The sequence below is a fragment of the Xiphias gladius genome, chromosome 7, assembly GCF_016859285.1.
Source record: "Xiphias gladius isolate SHS-SW01 ecotype Sanya breed wild chromosome 7, ASM1685928v1, whole genome shotgun sequence".
NCBI lineage: Eukaryota > Metazoa > Chordata > Actinopteri > Istiophoriformes > Xiphiidae > Xiphias > Xiphias gladius.
Window position 1 is genome coordinate 8,614,418 of NC_053406.1, and position 21,018 is coordinate 8,635,435.

The 21,018-nt window shown below is 39.7% G+C and overlaps 1 protein-coding gene across 4 annotated transcripts in view; it reads left to right on the plus strand.

The window, feature by feature from the left end:
- Positions 1-21,018, plus strand: part of kirrel3b (kirre like nephrin family adhesion molecule 3b) — a 155,620-nt gene that overhangs the window by 81,127 nt on the left and 53,475 nt on the right. For all 4 annotated transcript variants that reach the window (XM_040129858.1, XM_040129860.1, XM_040129859.1 and 1 more), the window contains exons 3-4: positions 11,974-12,123; positions 17,131-17,280. In XM_040129858.1, coding sequence (XP_039985792.1) covers positions 11,974-12,123; positions 17,131-17,280 — 300 coding nt within the window. The remainder of the gene's footprint in view (positions 1-11,973; positions 12,124-17,130; positions 17,281-21,018) is intronic.

Genomic DNA, 21,018 nt, shown 5'->3' on the forward strand with positions numbered 1-21,018 from the left:
ACCACATAGACTGGGAGAGGATGCTCTTGAATACGCTGTTGAGCCCCAGTTCCGTGCATGACGAGCAGACTTTGCAGACAGTCGTTTCGTCTCACTGTAGACCACACTTCTTGTAAAAAGTGAATTCCCATTCCAAACACACTACAGCTTTCCACCCTTTTCACCACTTTAAAGACATTGCCTACAGCTTTCTGGAAATAATGTTTTTTGTCTATTTAAGGGCAGATTTCAAAGAGAGGCTTTGGGAATCCAAATGAAATTACAGGATAGAGTGTCTGCTTATTGCCTTATATGCACTTAAAGGTAGAGTGTATACTTGAAAGATAATGACTTTCTGCAGTCAAGTATTATGGTGGCTCCCACACTGAAATGGATCTCTTTACTCTTGTCTTGACAGAGTCCTCTTAGTGAAGGTGTGGCATAATGTAGTTCCAACTCAGGCCTCTTATCTCATGTCAGTGGTATCCTGCACACCTTGATAAAGCCTCCTTTCCTCCCTTGTCGTGTAACAACATTCCACTCTGTCTGACAGGTACTGTAGCTAGCAGGAGCCTGCCTCTCATCTCTCTCTACACGCACGCACACTAAAAACACACACACACACTGACAAGCACACACACACATGCACAAGTCTTCCTCCACTTTTCCAAAAAAGCTTTTTTCACTGATGTAGAAGATAGTGCTTGCAGCGATGGACACTTATGTGTTACAATCCTCTCTGTCACCCATGTTTATGTGTATAGCTGCTGACACCTCACAACCTGCTAACCAGACAGCGGTTAAGTTAAATACGCTCTGAAGGAACAACAGAGGCTGTTATTAAAGGCCTGTTATTAGTAGAAGGTGGTGACAGTGATCTATCGGAAATCAAAGCCTGAGATGGATTATCTAAAGAGTTGTTTTGGAATTTGAACAAGGTATGCATGGCACAAGTATAAGGAAAACATATGGATGTTAAGATCCAGCATTTGAGGCCTCCCTGTGAAACACCTCTTTTTGAAAATGACACAAAAGATCAGTAGCCTTTACTTGAGCTGTATCTCACTAAACTGTCTTATGCGGTGTTCTAGCATTTGTTATTTTATTTTTCATTTTTTTTCAATTAGGCAGTACAGGTGACAAAACGCAAGAGGGCTTTGATCTAACGGATTTGTTAGAATAAATACGGTAGGAAAACTATGGCTGAACACTACCTATGGCATTAAGCCATCTCCTCTCACTCTGCAGATAAAGGCAGACATTCTGGAGCTCCACATTTACCCTATTTTAATACCACATTTGCAAAATGAAAAAAGATAAGAGATTAGACAAACTAAGACGGTAATTGGCACTTAGACGCACAAATAGGAATACACAGTCATAAAGCAATATTATTTCCAATCCTAGTGCAACACAAAATGGTAATTACAGGTCACTTGACAATACACAAGCCAAGGATCATTACTGAAGCATTTATGAGCATTTATGTTAAAGGCAGAATGCCTGTAATCGCCATGACTGAGCCACTGACGTTGTGATTTAACCTGGCATTTTGGCTGTGGCAAGCCGCTCCTCCAAATCAAGGCTAAGTGGCAGATTCATCAGTGCCCTGTCGAGATGAAACACTCGCCCAGCGGTGACGCGCAGATGAGGCCCTGATTGGGGCAAACACGTATCCCCCCGGTGTCAGCTCTCATTCACCGGCCTGAGTGCTGGCTGAAAGAAAGACAAATGTTTTGATTAGGGGTCTATTTCAATGTCACAGCAGCCAGCGAAGAGGAATGAGATGAGGCTGTTTCCAAGGGAAGCAAATAGTTTAAGACGATGAGAGGAAAATGGATGTCTCCACTGTCTGGAGGATGTCGAATGGGAATTTTATGAGTCAAAGAAAGCTCAGTGAGAGCATCTCTTTTAATGAAACCACATTCTTTCGCATTCTTTTTTTCTAGAAAACAATTTCAATTTCTGCTTAGTGATTTTTAAAAGGTTTGTGAACATATCATGTTTAGTAACCAATAAGCACTGTGTGACTTGCTATCGCTAACACATTGCTTATCCACTCATCCCCATATTATTATTTTTTTTTTATTATCATGAAACTGGAATTTTATTGTGAGCCTATTTGACATTTTTCATCACAGATAATTATAAGACCATTAATCACTGAAGTGTATAATTACAAATCCATCTCAACTCGAGAAATGTGAGCATTAACTACTGTGTCCCTAGAGAAATGGCAGTAGCAGGGCTTCCATCCTTCTTTTTATATCATTCAACCATTCTTTCTACTCATATCCGCTGAAGTCAACAGGAAATGGAAAATCTGCTGCATTAAGCCAACTCAGGGAGTTAATTCTTGAAAAGACATAATATCATACAGTTTGTTCCTCAATCTACCTATCTATCTATCTATCTATCTATCTATGGCTATAGAAAAAACACGAATAAGTTAAAACAAGTCCGGTGAGCCTAAATTTCTCCCCGAATCTCACATGGTACACCATACTTGTCTTCATCCTGCCAGGAATGACACAGACTTAACACTATGTAGCCAAACTTTTCTTCATAAAGAACAAGATGTCGATGCCAGTGTTCCACAGCTTACTGTGAATACAGTGAGGAAAATGTGCAACATACCTTAACAAGAGAAGCCTTGACAGACATTACCTGCGTTTTAGTGGGATCCTGAAAAGAGTAAACAACTCAAAGTGTCAGTAGTCTACTCTGAGAACCTTATCTTGGACAAAATATTTTTTGGAGTGGGGGTCATTTATTGAGAATTTCAATCCCCCAGTTCACCTTTTTGTGAGTTACGTACTGTAATAATTTCTGTAAAAATTGTTCCAATAAAGCCTAGATATTGTCATGACAACATTTACAATATGCTTATTAACAATAAAGTTGTTGAAATAAGGTCACACAGAGAGGGAATGTCTTCATTAACAGCAAATAGTTAAGGGACATTATATAAATATGTGAAACATATTGTGCTGAAGCTGGGTTTTTATCCCAAACGGCAACAAATCTGAACTTAATAAATACCTTGACAAATTTTTTTTAAGCAAGCAACTCCTTTGACTTATTAAAATATTTATATGAAACACCTTTCCTAAACCTCTCTGACACTCAGATTCATCCCTTTCAGCTTTATTGTCCAAGGACTTTGATATATCTCTTGATTTAATCTAACTCAGAGAGACAAAAAAATGCTTTAAGTCTTGAAAGTCAAGGTACACTTTTATCTTGTCAGCCCTAGAAAATATGAGTTATGGATGGACAAAAGGCAGCTTAATATGCTTTTCTGTGCCTGTGACATATCATGTAATAGAAAAATGTGATTCTCCCTAAAAATATATGTTATGCCCTATTGGTCTAAGGCCCTCTCTACACCGCATCCATCAAATCAGCCACCTGAGTCTGTTTCAAATGCTCATCATTCCTTAATGAACATGATCAATCCCAATGTAGTCTCGCTTTGAGCACCCTTCAGGGTCCCTCCCTTGCACAAACATATTCCCTTTGCAAATCATCTTGTTTTGATGCCTTGACATCCATACACTTAGTAAACTCTCAAGTGCTCGCGTGTCAGCAAAGAGGTAACATAAGGCTGGCCTTGGGCTCTGAAAACAAACTTTCAAACAAATACACCTGTGACACAGAGCGCTGAAGAGGCAGGAGACGATGAAGTGGTGTAAGCTGACAAAGAAAGGGTGTAATGCTGGAGTACAGAAACAGAAGGGACCCCTCCTATTCAATCAGGCCCCATCTGAACTGCCAAACTCCTTCTCTTCTCCATCTCCCTCACTCATTTGCATCTCTTTTATGTCCCTGCTTCCCATTATGCAAAAGTGTTCGCTAAAAAAGTAGTTCGGTTTGCAAAGTGAGTCGCTCCATTTCCCTGCACTTTTTTAATCAATACCAGCCAGGGGAGGAGGGTTATGTGGTGTTCAGTTGCATTTATGCTAAATAGAATATTTGAACTCTTGTTCTCTTTGAACTGTAGTTACCTTGGAAACCAGCCCACAGGAGTTGCTGCTTTATAACAGTAATTACAATCAGTGGTCAGACTACGTCTTGTGTTTACAGAACAAAGCACACATATGTCCTGTAAGTAGACTACCTTGTGTGTATTTTTCTATTTCACACACTTGGACTGCTTAGAGGCTGACAACCTTGAACAACTTTACACTTAATCTAAATCAGTCTCTCCCTTTTTCCAATATAGTAGATGTTAAAACAGTTTCTTTTGTTTTCTGCTCTGGATTTTGGATGAGTGTAAAAATCAATTCCGTGGCTCATGATGCCATGATGACCTGTGGATGCAATTGTATGCACACTGCTGGAAAATATGTAGCCTAGAGAGATTTAATAAACCGTTTGTGGCCCCTGATACTCCAGTTTCGGATGTCCATGAAATCTCACTTCTTCTGGACGTGTGGCTGATGATAAAGCGAGTGCCTGCAAGGCCTTCCCACTGTTGCCATTTGTAACTTTTAGAAGTCATCATCGGAGGTGATCCCTCTTGATTGTGCCTTGGCAGCTGTCATGCTCCACTAATGCACAGTGTGAGGGAGGGCATAAATACAACGTCTTCCGGCAGAACTGATGTTTATCTTCCCTGCTTCATGAATTTGCATTCCCACAGACAAATTTTTCTCATAACGGCAGAAATCTCAACACAGATACTGGCGTGGTGTATTATTATCTGTCTGCATACAGTGTTTGTTTTACAAGTGGACAAGCAGGAATAGGGGATTTGAAAATTCTAATGATGAAGACAGATTGATAGTAATACATGCCAGCTCTAAGGGGCTTGATGGAGCTTTATGAAATATTCCTTATGTGTAACTATCGTTACCAATAGTAAACACTGCCAGCTGCATCTGAGGGATACATTTTTTTTTGTTTCTGTTTATTTCTTTTAAATATACTTTTAATGTATTTCTATGTCTCTGTAAAGCACTTTGAATAGCCTTGTGTCTGAATGGTGCTATATAAATAAACTGGCTTTGCCTTAACAGTATATTAATGAAGTAGCCTAGCTGCTCTGAGAAATACAGCATCAGTCCATGACACAATTTGTGTTAAAACCCTGTCAAAAGCAGGTTGGAAAATTTTAAATTCCAGCATTTGAGTTCCAAATACTGAGTGAATAACAGTTGCCACCCACAGCAGACCTACAATAAATACTATGGAAAATATTTGAGGCCTTGTCATTCATGCTGTTCCTTCCTTCTCTGAAAGTAGACATTTGTTTGCGGCCTCATGTAATTTTCACTTTTCAGAACACACTGAAGGCAATTTCTGTCAGAATGACTTGAGTTTCTATAAAGGCGTTGTATTTAAACCATCTCGCTGTGCATTGAAGGCAGGTGCCTTTTTTTGGTCACTGCACTCCTCTGCTCATGGAGTTTTAGATTTATTTCAGTAAGGTAAGCCTCACTATTCATGCATGCCCTCAGGATTGCATTCTGTCTAGTGTTTATGTGTGTGTGCACTGGCTGTATTTGCCATTATTCTCCATTTATTGTGTACATTAAACACAATATAAGAAATATACCAGGTTATGGTTTTATAAGTTTCCAAAACTGCCAAATATAAAAAATGACCCTCTAATTGCCCTGTTAAGTCCTTACAAGCAGTAAATCCATCCCAGATAATCAGAATTATTGGGTGACTTATGTGGTGACCCTTTACTTCTGAATTTATATCATGAATAAATTAGATTATAAATCATAGTTGTTTGCAGCATGACTTTCAGTGATTATGACTAAACTAGCTTTCACAAACATGGATGAGAGTCATGTAACCACAGGCAAGATGGAATTCACTCTTTTGGAGTTTTTATCCCCTAAATAGATTGATGAATCTCACAGGAGCATACTTCACTGACAGAGTCAAATAAATGATCATGCTGCATATAATTAAAGTGCACAAATCATGGACAATAGACCTACAGTGAGCATATGAGAAGGCATGCTGGAGCTGTGCGATTATGACTAATCAAATGAAGGACAAGAACGGCGTGTCAAAGGAGTTGTACATCAGGTGAAGAGATGGGGGAGGTTGTGGATTGCAATAGGTGAGTTTCAGTCGGGAGAGATACAAATGTAGATAGAGCAATCCATATTAAAGGGGAGATTTGGGTTTATTTTGAACTACAGGCCAGAATTAAAGACTCCACTGGAGTCCGTTTAGAAGTACTAAGTAAAAACTTACAGAGCATGAGAAAGATTGAAAAAAAGTCTAGTCATGTGCTCAGAAAAGGTACTTCTTTGTTTTTTGTGGGTAGCACCTCCTCTTTGTGGTTTCAACAAATGGACCATTAGGGGCCCTTGCAGGAAGATTGCATGATATTTTTTTCACTTGACTTAGGTCCTGGTGGTCATTGCAATAGGATCTACAATATAAGATTAACTTGACGTAGTCTCTAAATTCACTCTTTTATCAAAAGTGTCTAACACCTGTCACCTATGGCAACGCTACCAGTGGATTAGAAGCAGATAAAAATAAACTTCTCCCCCTCATCCCCCTCTACCTGTCTCTTTCTCCACTACTTCCAGCAGCAGTGTCCTTAAAAAAACGAAACTGTGGTCATTGGCTACCAAACTACAACTCCTCCAAATTCTGAAGCCCTTCTGTGATTCTAAATTGCTGGTATAAAATGGCCAGGACAGAGGGGTAATAGTTTTTGATAATGATCCCGGACTAAGCTTTGGCGCTGTGTGGCCACATGCTGCTCAGACAGCATGCTGATTATTTCTCTGAAGTGGGCTGGATGTGTGTCCGTAACGGTAATTTCTAGGCCTGATTGGCAAAGAGCGATGAAATTGGGAGCAGTTAGCACTGAGGGGAAAATAGTGCTGGAGTGTGTGGAAATGCAGGATCTGTCCAATGGTAAACAAATTATCTGAAGTGAAATGGCAACATTAGGTGATGCAAAGTGCCAGTCAACATTATGAATATGGCTCTATGCACAGTCTTTAACTACACGCTTTTTTCCACCATTTGAAACAACTGGGTAGTCTTTGTCAAAGACCCCTGGCCTTACCTTCCTAAATGGAGGACATTCAATCAAACCTAGCATCAAAGGATCGTATCCAGTAATGGGTAACACACATATTATCAGTCTGTATACAGTGTTTGTTTTACAAATGGACAGCCAGGAATAGAGGATTTGAACATTCTGATGATGAAGACAGATTGGTAGTAATAGATGCCTCCTCTAATACGCTTGATTGAGTTTAATGAAATATTCCCTATGTGTAACTATTGTTGTAACATTGCCAGCTGCATCCGAGGGATGCATTTTTATCTTAATGAAGTAGCCCATGTAACAAAAGCCTAGCTGCTGTGAGATATTCAGCATCCTTCCATATCATAAATTGTGTTAAAACCTTGACCGAAGCAGGTTAAAAATTCCAGCTCTGAGTTCCTATTACTGAAGTGAATACCAAGTACCACCCACAGTAGACCTACAATAAACACTATGGCAAATATTTGAGGCCTTGTCATCCATGCTGTTCCTTCCCTCTCTGAAAGTAGACTTTCGTTTGTGGCCTCATTTAATTTTCATTTTTCAGAACACACTGAAGGTGATTTCTATCAGAATGACTTGAGTTTCTAAAACGGCGTTGTACTTAAACCATAGTCAAAGATATCCAGTAAGGGGTAACGCATAGACATTCACCTCTTTAATTTACTTACATATTGTATACCTGAATACATAAAAGATAAACAAAGACATTGGATCATGGAAATACAGAAATCATGTTTCATTTGTTTTTCTTGTTTGTTGGAATGTGATTTAAATTACTGATGAATAGTGAGCAAAGTCTTTTCCCTGTCATAACCTGAGCGTTGTTGACAGATTTAATTTATGATGATTGTCATGTAAAGACCCTGAAGATGTACTCAACTAAGTCCACTGTTGAAATGCTGTTGTTTTCCTTATCATAATTGGGACATTGAGACACTGAGATAGAGATAGATAGATAAAGATAGAAGAAGAAGTTACACTTTTTTTTTTTTTGATCTAACACTTGGCACTAACCTTCATTGTAAAGTATGTGAGTGCATTGTGAAAAATATGCATTGTGTCTTCAAGGAAAGGTGGCTTTTAGATAATAGGTGGATAGGATGTTATGAAAGATTTGAGCGAAAGCATACAGCTCGATTTAGCATATCCAAAGAGCTGAAGTAAAAAGTTCTCTAATATGGTTACTAATATTCCCAGACAGTATTTGAAAACAAACTAAGTGGATAACATTTTTTTTCTTTAAGGTCTATTCATAGTACAGGTCTGGCTGTTGCTGAGTCAGAAAACCCAGGGGACTTTCTGTTGTCTCTAGCGACAGACAAAAGATGTCTGCTCCTGCTCTGTGTGCCCACACATTTACAGAACCTAACCCCTGAAGTCAAAACACATTTGTCTCACAGCAAATTGGCATGTCTGCACTGTTCTTCCACTTTATTATTTATTTTATTTTTTTAATCAAGCTCTCTCGTAAACCCCATTAGGATGCTTAATAAAGCATTATTAACGTGGATCTCCAGCTCTGCAGGCACCTGACCACAGTCACTCTCCTCCCCTCCTGTTACTGCCAGTGACAAGGTCTGCAAAATGTGGTGCTTAATTCTTAATTGGACGTTTTAGTTATGAAAATATTTTTCATGAATAAGTGAGGGGAAAGGGGTTGTCTTCACTGTGTTGCGTGTCGTGCCTGGCAGAGAATAAAGAAGAGGTAGATTAGGGAGGGGCACATTTTGCCAACGCTGTGATGCCCAGTGAAGGATAAATCTGGCAGATGTGACAGAGATTTATTCCGTGTAGAGCTACCTTGATGTAAGCCCCAGCCCTCTCAAACACATCACCTCCATTTCTCTACTGCTGTGTCACTATGAAGACTCAGCCAGGCTTTAAATTGAATGAAGGGGGTCACGTTTTAACTGCTCAAGTGACAAGTACAAAATGCTGTCAGTTAAGTCTTTGATTGTCTCCTTCATCAGTGTAGTAGGTCTTTTAGTAGTTCTTCTAGGGCATCAATCTAGAGAAAAGACAACAAATTTTCAAGAAAAATGTGCTTACATAATACTTGCTCAGTATAATACAGAGGTAGGATCTAGTTCTGATTCAGGACAAGTAGAACCCCCTTGTTTGAGACCAGTTTTGGGGTGCTCAGTCTGAATTCTGATTGGCAGGGGGTTGTTACTCTCCACACTCATAGTTTCCGCATTAGGTAGCACCCATGTTACTTTTAGCAGCTATGATTATTCCGCTTTGGGATAGGGATCTTTGCAAACGGTGAGCAATTAAGTACTCCATAAAGTCAGGGCTAACTTTTAGTCCCTAGCATGGCTTAAAATCCAAAAATGCTGGATGCAACTAAGTAGTGTCATTTGTTAGACATTCCCTGTCAGTTTAATACTTATGTCTTTCAAACTCCTGTCCCAACTTTGAAATACATGCTATCTTTTTAGTGTCTAGACATAAAACTGTCTGCAAAGGCTGAGTAGTACTCCCCATAATGAGTAAAATGATCTTGATGTGCAGAATCAGCGGAGTGCCCTTAAAAGTCCTGCAGCTCAAGCTCAAGTGAAGCGACGAGTAATGGTTCACGTGTTTATTTGTTTGAGAGACATGTGATTCGGTAGAGTACAGTTAATTAATATTTTCGAAGTGGCTGTTCGAGAAGTCAAATATTTGTTCACGACAGTTCCAGGGCAAAGCGTGACACAGAATTAGCATGAACTCCTAGTGCAAATTGTGTGCCAAAATCTGTCTCTGCGCTGACACAACATCAAATGTACAGTAGAAAACAGCTAAGAATTTTTTTTCACCTAATTGAATGCTGTAATCAAGCTGATACTGCACTAATCTCCCTGGTGAAAATGTGTAGCAGCATGACAGGTAGCCTGTCTCTGAAAGATAATTTCCAATCTATTTTTTTTCTTGATTACACATGAGGCCAGAGAAGGGGGATGGGAGTAAGGATATAGGCGGGTTTCAGGAAATATGTGGGCATGCGTGCTGCCAACAGAGAGATCCATCCAACGTTAAATCAATTACAGCACAGGCTGAACTGTTTGATAATATCAGTCATGACAGCAGATACAAGATTTCTTTGCATTAGCAATGTTTTTCAAGAACATGCCAGGAGATCTGTAAAGTAGCTGTCTATATGTTAGCGTGCTTCATCTGCGTGCTGACTGGGTAGCAGAGTACAGCCGAGATAAGCTCCTCATGTGGGAACACAGTAAGGGCTGAACAAAGCCGTCTAGGTTTGAAGGGCGATACATATGGTGAGATAAAGTCTCACATCACCAGCATCAGCCACAATACACGTGCACAGAGGGCCTGGTTAGCCAGGGAGAAGCTGCTGAGTCTCAAGATGATGAAAAGTCCATTACCGTATATGCTTTGAGGTGCAGCACATTTGTTTTTCCTGATGTCGTTTTAGTAATAGATGTATATTAAAATGAGAGAGTGTATACGGGATTGTGTATTTCTCGGTGTGCGTGTGTGTGTGTGTGTGTGTGTGTGTGCGCGCACGCATGTGATGAGGATGCATGTGTGACACAGGGAAGAGAGTATGCAGAGTATGAATCAATATGAAAACTTCTACTTACCTTTAACAAGATATCCATCACATGGAATTCAGTCCAAGGCTGAAAAATGACTTGCGGTGATTCTAATGGTATTTTCCAACTAAATTAAAATCAGTTTCCTGTATGACAACAGTCTTTCCACTGATGTGGTTTGAAATCATACAACAAAGCTAATCAATTCCCTTGTCCCCCATAGCATAAGTCATTTCCCCTTAATATAAAACTAAGCATAAAGAGAACTGCAGTAGATGACTGCAATGTGACACAATCATGTTGTAAGATGAAAATGCCCTTTCACATCCCATACTGCCTCTGCTCTGCTTATTATTGTGATTGACTACATGTTAGCATTTCAGCAATATAGGTTAGAAAATGTGTGTGAGGCCAATTCAGCAATATAGGAGTACATGCTCTGGTTTGTATGTGTGCCTGTGTGGTGCTATAACACGTATCAAGTAGAAAGAGGGATATCAATTTTTTTAAGAAAAAGGTAGACATGAACTTAGAAGTTTGGAAAAAAGAAATAGCTGTGAACAAAACTGTCTCGGTAAAATCTGAGAGAGGAAGAGACAATCTTTTAAACCTTTGCTGCAGTTCGTGCTCTCAAATCAGACTGAGTGTCTGTATGAATGCATGTCAGTGTGTGTATATGTGTGTGTAGGCTTTAGTTGATAGGCAGCCTGCCAGTGTCTCTAACGACACAGCAGTACCAATCTGTACCCTCCACTCTGATCCGAAAAAACTACCCTCCTCTCCACCCTCTACCATACCCCTCCCCATTAACACACCCTCTGCCTCTAATGGAGTTCACTACACACCACTTTCCGCCTGAACACGCAGTAGAGGAGTGCAGCTAATAGCAGTTGCACAGTTGGAATACATGGGTGTGAGCTCGAGTTAATGTATGCCACTAGAGCAGTGTTGGCAGACAAGATCGTGTTATCTGCTTTGGTGTGTACGGGCCCAGCCCATCTGTACAGTGACATCCTTCATAAATGAACCAAGCTGAGCTGTGACGGCTGTCTCTTAGCCTGTGCTTCAGTCGTGTTGCTGCACTGACACCTCTGATGCGTGTACAGTATCTTGTCTCCTTATCATGAATAGTCAAAGAATATGCCACATTTGTATATCACCCTTTAGGGTTCTTTCAACATGAGTTTGACAAGAGGTTTGAGTGCAATTGGCGGAAATAGGCATATGGTGCTCTTCCCTTCATTGTGACTTCATTCAGCACTTGAAACATTGAAAGCCGGTGTTTGTAAAGCCCCACTTAGTCTCCTCTTTGATCTTGAATTTTCAATGCCCCTCTTACCCTGATTATATTCAAATAAATTAAGGATTTACATGGGTTAGACCTAACCTTCCCCTTCTTCTTTTGTTCTTAAGGGACAGATGCCATGTTTTCCCAGCAGCCACAGGACCTAGTGGTGGTTGCAGGCCAGCCTGTGACGCTACCATGCACTATCCCTGGTTACCATGGCGTAGTTCTGTGGATCAAAGATGGCCTGGCGCTGGGAGTTGGCAGAGACCTCTCTGGTAAGGAGCAGCACTTATCCCCTTGTCACCCTGCATTTCTCCATCACCCCTCAGTTTCCTCTATTAATTACACTCTGCAGTATATTCATATTCAAATGACTACTGTTTGTCATCTAAAGCCCCCACATGTCAACATCCTACCCTCTGCCAAATATATCACTCCACAGACAGATAAACGAGGCCTCATAATAGTTTGTTACAAAAGAAGTGGTACATTGCAACTATTGCAAACATCAATAATTATATCACACAACGTGACCAAACTGAATCAAAAATCCATTTCTGTCTGTGTTAGATGCAGACCAAAATCCCTTATACTTTGTGTTTGGCAGAGAAGCACAATAATCTGAATGAAATGTGTAATCAATAGTGGCACTGGTCTTTCTCTGGTGCTTCAGGCTGCTAAAAGGCTTTTTGAAGAGTAGCTGGCATCCGCTAATTACACTGCACCTTATGTGTAATTGCCTTAATTGTTTAATTTAGAGTAAAAGTGACTACTGCACTGTCATTTAGTAGCCTGTTGTTCCGCCAATTGAGACTTTATGTAAATTCATGACCTCGATGAATTTCAAGGAAACATATCATTTCCCTAAATAAACATTTACAACCTTCTGAAGCACTGAGCTTTTGAATGAGAAAATCCATAAAAGCGTTGTATGCCCGCATCATTTATTGAAATCATCATTAAGTTTTTTTAAAACAGAGGTTCGTTTGAATCTGTGCACAGCACTCCATACACAACGGGATGCTTTATTCTGTGAGGGCACAGTCTTTATTTTAGAGCTTTCTACTTTGGACTCACACACCACCAGTCTCTGAACATCGAGAAATCTAGAATAATCACAATTCAAGGCACAAAATGACACAAAATTCGAACAGCGGCTTTTGTTTTAAAACACAAAAGTATCTATGATCAGGAATGATTAAATATATATTCAGCCAGAGATTGAGGGTCTTCTACACTCTGACCTTTACCAAACACTCTCAGAGGCCTTCCCTGCCACTGATGTGGTCTGTAATTAAACCTCAGTGGCTGACAGAGCCCCTGTCAAGCCAACCCATTCCGTCTTCAAGTCCTTATCAGGCCCAGGGGAGGCTGAGAGGTTGCAGTAAACAATGGTCCTGCAGTCTCCTTTGGAGGAAAAGGAGGCAAACAAAGGGAGAGTACTTATGATGCCATGATAGAATAAGAGAGAGAGAGAACGGAAAAGAGAGCACTGTTTTACTTGGGGTCAGTGTAATGCTGAGAAGTAGAGTTTCTTTTAACCTCTTGTATTTTATTAATTTAACAACACAAAACAATGAAGATGAAATCTCATTTCAACAATGGGCTAAGTCAGAGAAAAGAATACAGATAAAAGAGAGAAGGTTTGATCACAACACTTAAGGGAACTATTGAAGATCAACCTTTAATAAGACATCCATGAATAATTTAACAATCATGGATAAATGCAGTAGTCCTGACCTTGCCCTTCTCCACAAACATTCCCTTCTTCGTATCTGGCTGAATAATCAATCCAAAGATGTAGAGTCCAGGCGAAACTATTTTAAAAAAAATCCACAAGGTTTTGTATGAGGAAGAATAGCTGCCTGCCCCGAGAAGATACAGTAGGTCACTAAAATCAACAGTATGAAACGGACAGGGGCTGAGTGCCTTCTATTAAAGTGGATGACACTTTTTCGAAATAAAGCGCTCCACAGCTGTCCTTTTCATCACTCCTGCCTTCATAAATAAGCAATGCATGTGCCAGTAAAAGAGTGTTGGTACATCCACTGCAAGATGTACACAATGAAAGGAAAGTGGCAGCTGTATACATAAAAAGTGCAACGAATCAAATGTTGCATGGAGCATTTCAATAATATAGGTCTGCTGGGCTATTCATAGAAAGAAGCTGCGTCGGCAACGGCAGGCTCCGCCTGGGACCTGTTTCCATTCACAGGAGCAGTGATTAAACTGAGAGAACTCTTTCACCATTCAGTGCAAGAAATCACAGTACAAAAGCCAATGATTTCTATCTGTCCCTGAATTTCCTATTCATTCCCTTTTGTGTCATGCTTTTCCACTCTAATTAAGGAAAAGTAAAGTAGCCCCACAGCAGCTCAGAACCTACCAATCAATGTCATGAATATGCATGATGGGGAATGTATCTGCTCCGCATGATGACAGTGACAAGACAAAACAGCTATAAGCGAATTCTCCAGGTGCACACACAGTAAAAAGTGAAAAGGATTTGTTTGTATACATTATGCCATACACTTGGGTTATAGGAGAGTGAACTCTTGAGAAGAGAAGCCGACAATTAGTAGATCCTCAGCAGCAAGCATGTGTCACTCTTTCCTCTCATGAGAGCAATATGAACACCGGTCACCTTTCACAGCTGCTGCTAACCTGTTTCTATCCCCTGATGGTTACACTGTGTGAAACATGTTCTAGGTGAATGCTATAAATCACTAGGCCACGCCTCAAGTGTCTGTATACTAACATGCACACACACATATGTGTAAACCATTGATCCAGCCTCAAGACAAATCCATTCCCCCCTGATGGATTCATTACTCCTTAATGGGCCTATTTTACATTGTTTGCTTGCGGTAACACATTGTGTCTTTTAAATTCGCTGAGATCTTAGATCAATGGCCCTTTTTTAGGTACACTTCGGTGATATTGACAAAATGTACGATGAAGGTGCTTATAAGGTGACAAAAACCTATTACAGTATGTTTACATTCTTTAGAAAACAGATTATAACATTCTTATCATTTCCTATCCACCACAGAAGCAGATGACTTTTCTTTTTGGATCCTGTTAATGCACAGAGATGAAACAGGAACAGAGCCGTATACTCACACAATAAAATTATTCTTAGTTTGCCGGAGGCACAGATGAAGTAGTAGACCGAAACCATCTGTTTGTGCAACAGAAATTTACATTGTTTATACCTTGAAACAATTAAGACAAGAAGAACAAAAGTGCATTTGAAGTAAATTCTGGCTCTGAGGTAGATATTTTAAGGACCTGCTAGGTGGACTGGTGTCAAATCAAGGTCACATCATTGAGAATGTGCAATGATCATTACCCTTGTGATCCTCAATGGCATTATTGCTTTGAATCTCATCAATAAACATAAAATTGAAGCAAAATGGTTCTCTGGGTGACATTGTGCACATAATGGTGCGTCCTCTATTTTAGGTGCTATTCTGAGCATGAAAACACAGAAAGCTCCTTTTCATTCAGTGGTTATTAATATTAATAATGGAAGCTTTAAGTTGTGACCAGGTATCTATTAACCCTGTTACATTTGCAGCCTGTTTTACTGAAGCCTTGCTATAGCTCACTTAATGACAAATGTAGAAAGTAAATTCAAAGAAAGGAAACATTTTATCACCTGGGTGACTAGTTTGGCCACAAAACATCCACTGGTGGAGCTTACATCTTTGTTTTTTTTTTATTTAGCTCACCAATTATTCAGCACTCCTCAGTTTATGTTCTCCTCAGCTCTAATATTTACATTTAGTCATTCTTGTGTCCTTCATATCCCACTGTATAGACCCACACATAGGAGGATGAAATGCGTGGCTTAATTGGCTGTAACTCACCCCACCAGCATAAAATGAGCCCACTTCATGCTCTATTAAAGGCAACTGGATTCAATGAAGCAACAATCTGTAATTGGACTTGAGCATAGGATGGGTTTTTGCAGGAGACATATTCAAGGACTTAAAAGCTGTTTTAAGGCTGCCCAGTCTGTTATGTTCCTTTTGGGTGCTAAAACATATAACCAGCCTGTAAAACCTTTACAGTGAAAGACTGAAGTGTTTGGGGACCTCTGAAGTGAATATGAGTCATTGGCTATGTGTTACTGAGAAATCAATATTTTACACTCCAACATTTGTTGGCACTGACCCAACGGTTGGATGGGTAGTAATAGATTTTTTTTGGAAAGGAAATGACAAGTGTGTGAGTCTAACGAATGAAGTTTTATTTTACAAAGCACAAAGTTGGAGTTCAGCTCTGTTAAAAGTCTGGCCTTGTCCTGCTTTAAAGTTCTCCAATCCTGTTTACTAGTTTCATCATTGATCAATTACTTAAGGACCAGCGGAAGAAAAAAGCAATTCTTTTCTGGAAATTCTTAACATTTTTTGGAGTGCAGTTTGAACAGACATTCTCATTTCATTCCACGTATGTATTCTCAATAATTAGAAAGATGGAGTTAGAAAAAAAGTAAAAGGGATCATCAGCGATGAGCAATTTCAAAAGCATGAAACAATAGCCCATAATGCTTCCCAGTCAAGCACATTCTTCTTCCAGCTTATTTGCCCCGGTGGAGGGATTCACTTCACAGCACACTCGCAATGCATATTTCGATAATGGTTAAGGGGATATCTTTAAAACCATCTCGCTTGACTTGTGTAAAATGCCCAGGTCTCTTGGATATTGCTCTGCTTTCTTACATTATTAAACTATAAATCATTTCACAGAGCAATGCTGAAACAACTCAAACTCGAGCTGTTCCTGTTTACGGTTGCAGTAAAACATAATTCTCCAGAATGCGGCAACCTCCACAGCAGCTCATTAAGATTGCCAGGAGTGCTATAAAAACATGTCTGAAAAAGCATTGTGAGTAAATTAACAAATGAACAATCCAAAAATACATACACCTATAAAGTAATCTATTACTCACCTACCTTCTATTTGAATTACCTGGTTATGCAGCTTAATTAGAATTGATATGCTGATAACAATATTTTGCATCATCAGATGGACACATTCATTTATGCTTTCTACCAATTTAAACGTGTTTGCCAATTGCAATTGACTAATTGACAATAAACCTTATCACTTAAGAAGACATGTTATAAAACATGCTTGAATTTTCTTGATAGGTTCTGTTGTTGCTAAAAGTATGCAAAACTCTTAAATGACAGTTTTACCTTCTTTGTTTTGGCAAATGAGTAGCATTTTTAATTTGAGGGTGATTAAATTGAGCAAATGTGTTTGCGCTGCAGGCTATCCTCGTTACACAGTGATTGGCGACCACGGTTCAGGAGAGCATCATTTGCGGATCCAGCGTGTCGAGCTGATGGACGACGCCGTGTTTGAGTGCCAGGCTGTCCAGGCTGCCATGAGGTCCCGTCCTGCCCGTCTCACTGTGCTGGGTGAGTCCAGATTAAACATACACAAACGAAACATACACATACTCCAAACGATACCACTGTACTGGCACCAACTGCCTCCAGTCACTGAGGTTCAAAGCAGCTCATGGAAAGGCCTTCACTGGTATCACTGGATTTTGTTTTCGATATTTCATGTTACTCTCGAAGGGATTCTGAGGATTTAAGAGGCAGAATAACAAAATCAAATCAACATCACAGAACCTGTCTTTATTACTGTCTTACCAATGTTTGCTTATGATATACTTATATCACAGTGTTCTGCTTTTATTTGCTACAATACTAGGATCAATGTCCAAGGGTTCTGAAGGAGAACAGGAGAATCAGCCCATGTGAATCATCCAAATATTCAAACCCAAATCTATACTCTTGATCCAAAGCACTGGACAGAGGCACTACCAGAGCTCAATGGGCCCTGGCAAAAGTAGTGCTTCACAACAATAATAATGTATAGTATGTGTCCTTGTTCACTTTCCAGTTGCAGAGAAATTATAAATATATGTACACACACAAACACAGGTGTTCACAAGCAGTCTTACCTAAAACACGATGAAATATCCACAGCAAAACCTGAGACCATCAGATGTTACTTGTATTAAAACCATCAGAAAAGAATTAAATCCATGCTATTGTTTCCCATTTGGCAGCCAGTGTTAATATGACTAAACTTAGACAGACCCTCACGTTTCCACTTTAATTTCCTTCCTCTGCATGCAGCCTCTATTTTCATTACTACTGTAAGCTTGAGAGGTTACAGGCCCTTAATTAAACTTTATTGGGTTATCATTCAGCATTGCCATTTCTGCCTTACTGGCTAACATGAGTGCAATCACGTCTCTTTCTGGGGCCCTTCAAGTTTCCTGCTGCTTCCTGTCTCCTACTGCCTCTCACAATCTCCCTCACTACAGGATTGCTGGAAAGATAGCTGGAGTCAGTGACAAAGCGAAAGAGAACAAGGGAGAAGGAATGAGGAGAGAAAAGAGTTGCGAGACAGAGAGAGAGGGGTGTCTGCACGCAGTATCCTCGCCACGAGCGACTGATCCGCCTTATTGATCCAGCCTAATGAAAAGTGAAACTAACGATTTGTAGGGGAGAAGGCAGCGGGAGAAAAAGAGAGAGAGGAAGACAAATTGCGACATAACATTTTCTGGCTGCCACGAGCCCCCCTGCAAATGGATATGAGTGAATCATCATGGATACTTGTACAGACAGCTAAAAATGTCTATTGTGACTGCACTTTCCTAGCTTCTGTTACTGTCCGTCTTTCCATACTTGTTCAGATCTCTCGGTGTTTAGCTGATCTTACCTATGGGTTTTCACAGACACCTTGCTATTTGAGCAGCATCGAGGACAGTTAGGTTTAAGCATTATTATCACTAAAATATCCAATTCGATACCAATTTCTTTAGCCTTCTTAGTATGCTTGAAAGTTTTCATAGGTATGAAACTGCCATTTCATTATAATTATTATAATTATATAAATATTCCCATTTAAACCACTGTGAATGCATTATTTGCATAGCCGATGCAAATAATTCTTGGCTTTTGTTTTAATCCCTTTGACACTGTGCTTTCCTGATTTGGCAAACCCTACACTAAGTACTCAAAGTAATTACAACAAAGAAACAAACTATCTGCAAATGCTTGACTTTGGACTGCAAGCAATGTACAGATGCAGGAAGTGCACTAGTTAGCCCTACTGTATTTAAATGAGAAATGGGGAAGCCTTTATTACCTACTTGGCTGAATGAGTGTGAGAGAGTTTATCATTCCTCCCACTAAGCCTGAATAGAAGTTTTTTTGTTTAATCCCCTGCCAAGCTAGCTGACTCCTGACTGCACTGCCAGGGAGAACTCCAGGCTGACATACACACAAGGTAATGCAGGAAATATATGCAAGGCCTGTGTCACTGCAAACTCCAACCTGTCAATTACTTGCCAGTGGTGACAGAGTGTGTCTATCGACTTGGAAGACAGCTACGGCCCCACACACCTATGTGCACACACACACAAATACATACACAATATGCTTACATGCAAACCCATACCCAACAGTGTATACACATGCAGCCTCCCTTCTCTGAGTTGACAGCAGAATAAATCTAAAACTCTCCCCTCCATCTTTCATAACTCAATTCAGCCAAAACTCCTCCATGTGCCATATTAGAGGAACTTGTATCCTCTTGACTTTCATAGGCTTGGAAATGACATAATACAAATATTTCCCAACACATACAGAAAAACTTTTATCACTGCCAAATAATAAAAACTGCATGTTTTCCATTTCCCTGCTTTTCTTCCAAATTATCTGCCGAGTTGGTCCTTGAAAGGCGAACAATTCACATGCTCCAAAGACACAGAAGCAGCGACGTTAACTGAACTGCCAATGTACAAGAAAATATATAAGAAGTAGCAAGAGCCTTTGTTTTCTTTTCACTTAAGATTGATCAAATTGAAACAGAAAAACAATGACCAGATTAACATTTATGAACAATAATGAAGTTCCTTCATCAAAAAGCTCTGAGAACAAAACTGATGGTGAACTTCGCTCATCCAAGCATTTGCGTGGCTTGCAGGCTTACCCTCAGATGCTAAAGGAGAATCGAGGTCTTGTGAATTAGTCATGAAATAAGAGAATAGAGGGTTTGAGGTCCAAAAAAGACCCATGAGACTAATTATATTCCTTGCAGCAAGATGGCACTGCTCCAGACCTTTGCCCCAATCTTTCTACCTTAGGTTGGGGACCACTAGAACAAGGGGAAGGGAGATCACCATTGTTTGATTAAGGTCTTCCGCTGAGTAACTTGTCTAAGGTGTTCTCTGTTTTTGTTAATCGGGAACGTGTTAATCTTTTCCACAAAGGAAAATATGTCATAATATTATAATGAAATGTGGTGGCATCTATCGATTTATTGCTGTCCCTTTGTTTCACTGTCTCTTCCTCTTTAATTTCTTTCGTTTTAATTCGCTGAATCATTCCTAGCTAATGCAAAGCCATGGAGTTCCTTGATGAGTAAATTTTCTTAGTTTAAAACAATGTGTTGAAATGATATACAATTAAATTGCGTAGTAAGTCAGAGAGGCGTTGTACATCTTCATAATCTCTGTGAATTGAAGTGTTGAAACTCAAATCAGGTATTTACTGAAGATAAACTCCAAGATAAAGAAGTGGCCAATATGGATTCTCACTATTACATTCATTCTGATTTTATTAATTACCATTGAGCTGCTGCTTGGGTAATAACTGCAAATTTTGCGTAAGCTGACTGATTTCAGTCTTTTAACCATTGTCAGTTTATCTTGAGACTCAAAGAGATTATTCATTTTTTCACAACTACAAGACTGCAAAGTGTGTGGCAAAATGTTGCTTTTCAAAGTGTAGCAAGGGCAAGCGAGGTTGATCAGCTTGGTTTAGTTTTAGATACATATTTGACACATGTTTTCATAATTATTTACTTCTCTGTTCCAGCTCTGCCCAGTGCAGGGTCATGAGGGTCATACTGCAGATCATGCTATTGAGATAAGGCAGAAGCTGGGAAGCTTGACACTTCATTAGGAGAAAATATTTCACTTTGCGGAAAACACATGGCTGTCAGGTTGTCTAAAAGCCTTACTTTTAAGGTCTTAATTCCATATACAATCAAAATATTTTTAAATGTTTTGAAACAGAGGTCACAATAGAGTACATTATACAACACATATTATTCAAGTCATGATCAAACTG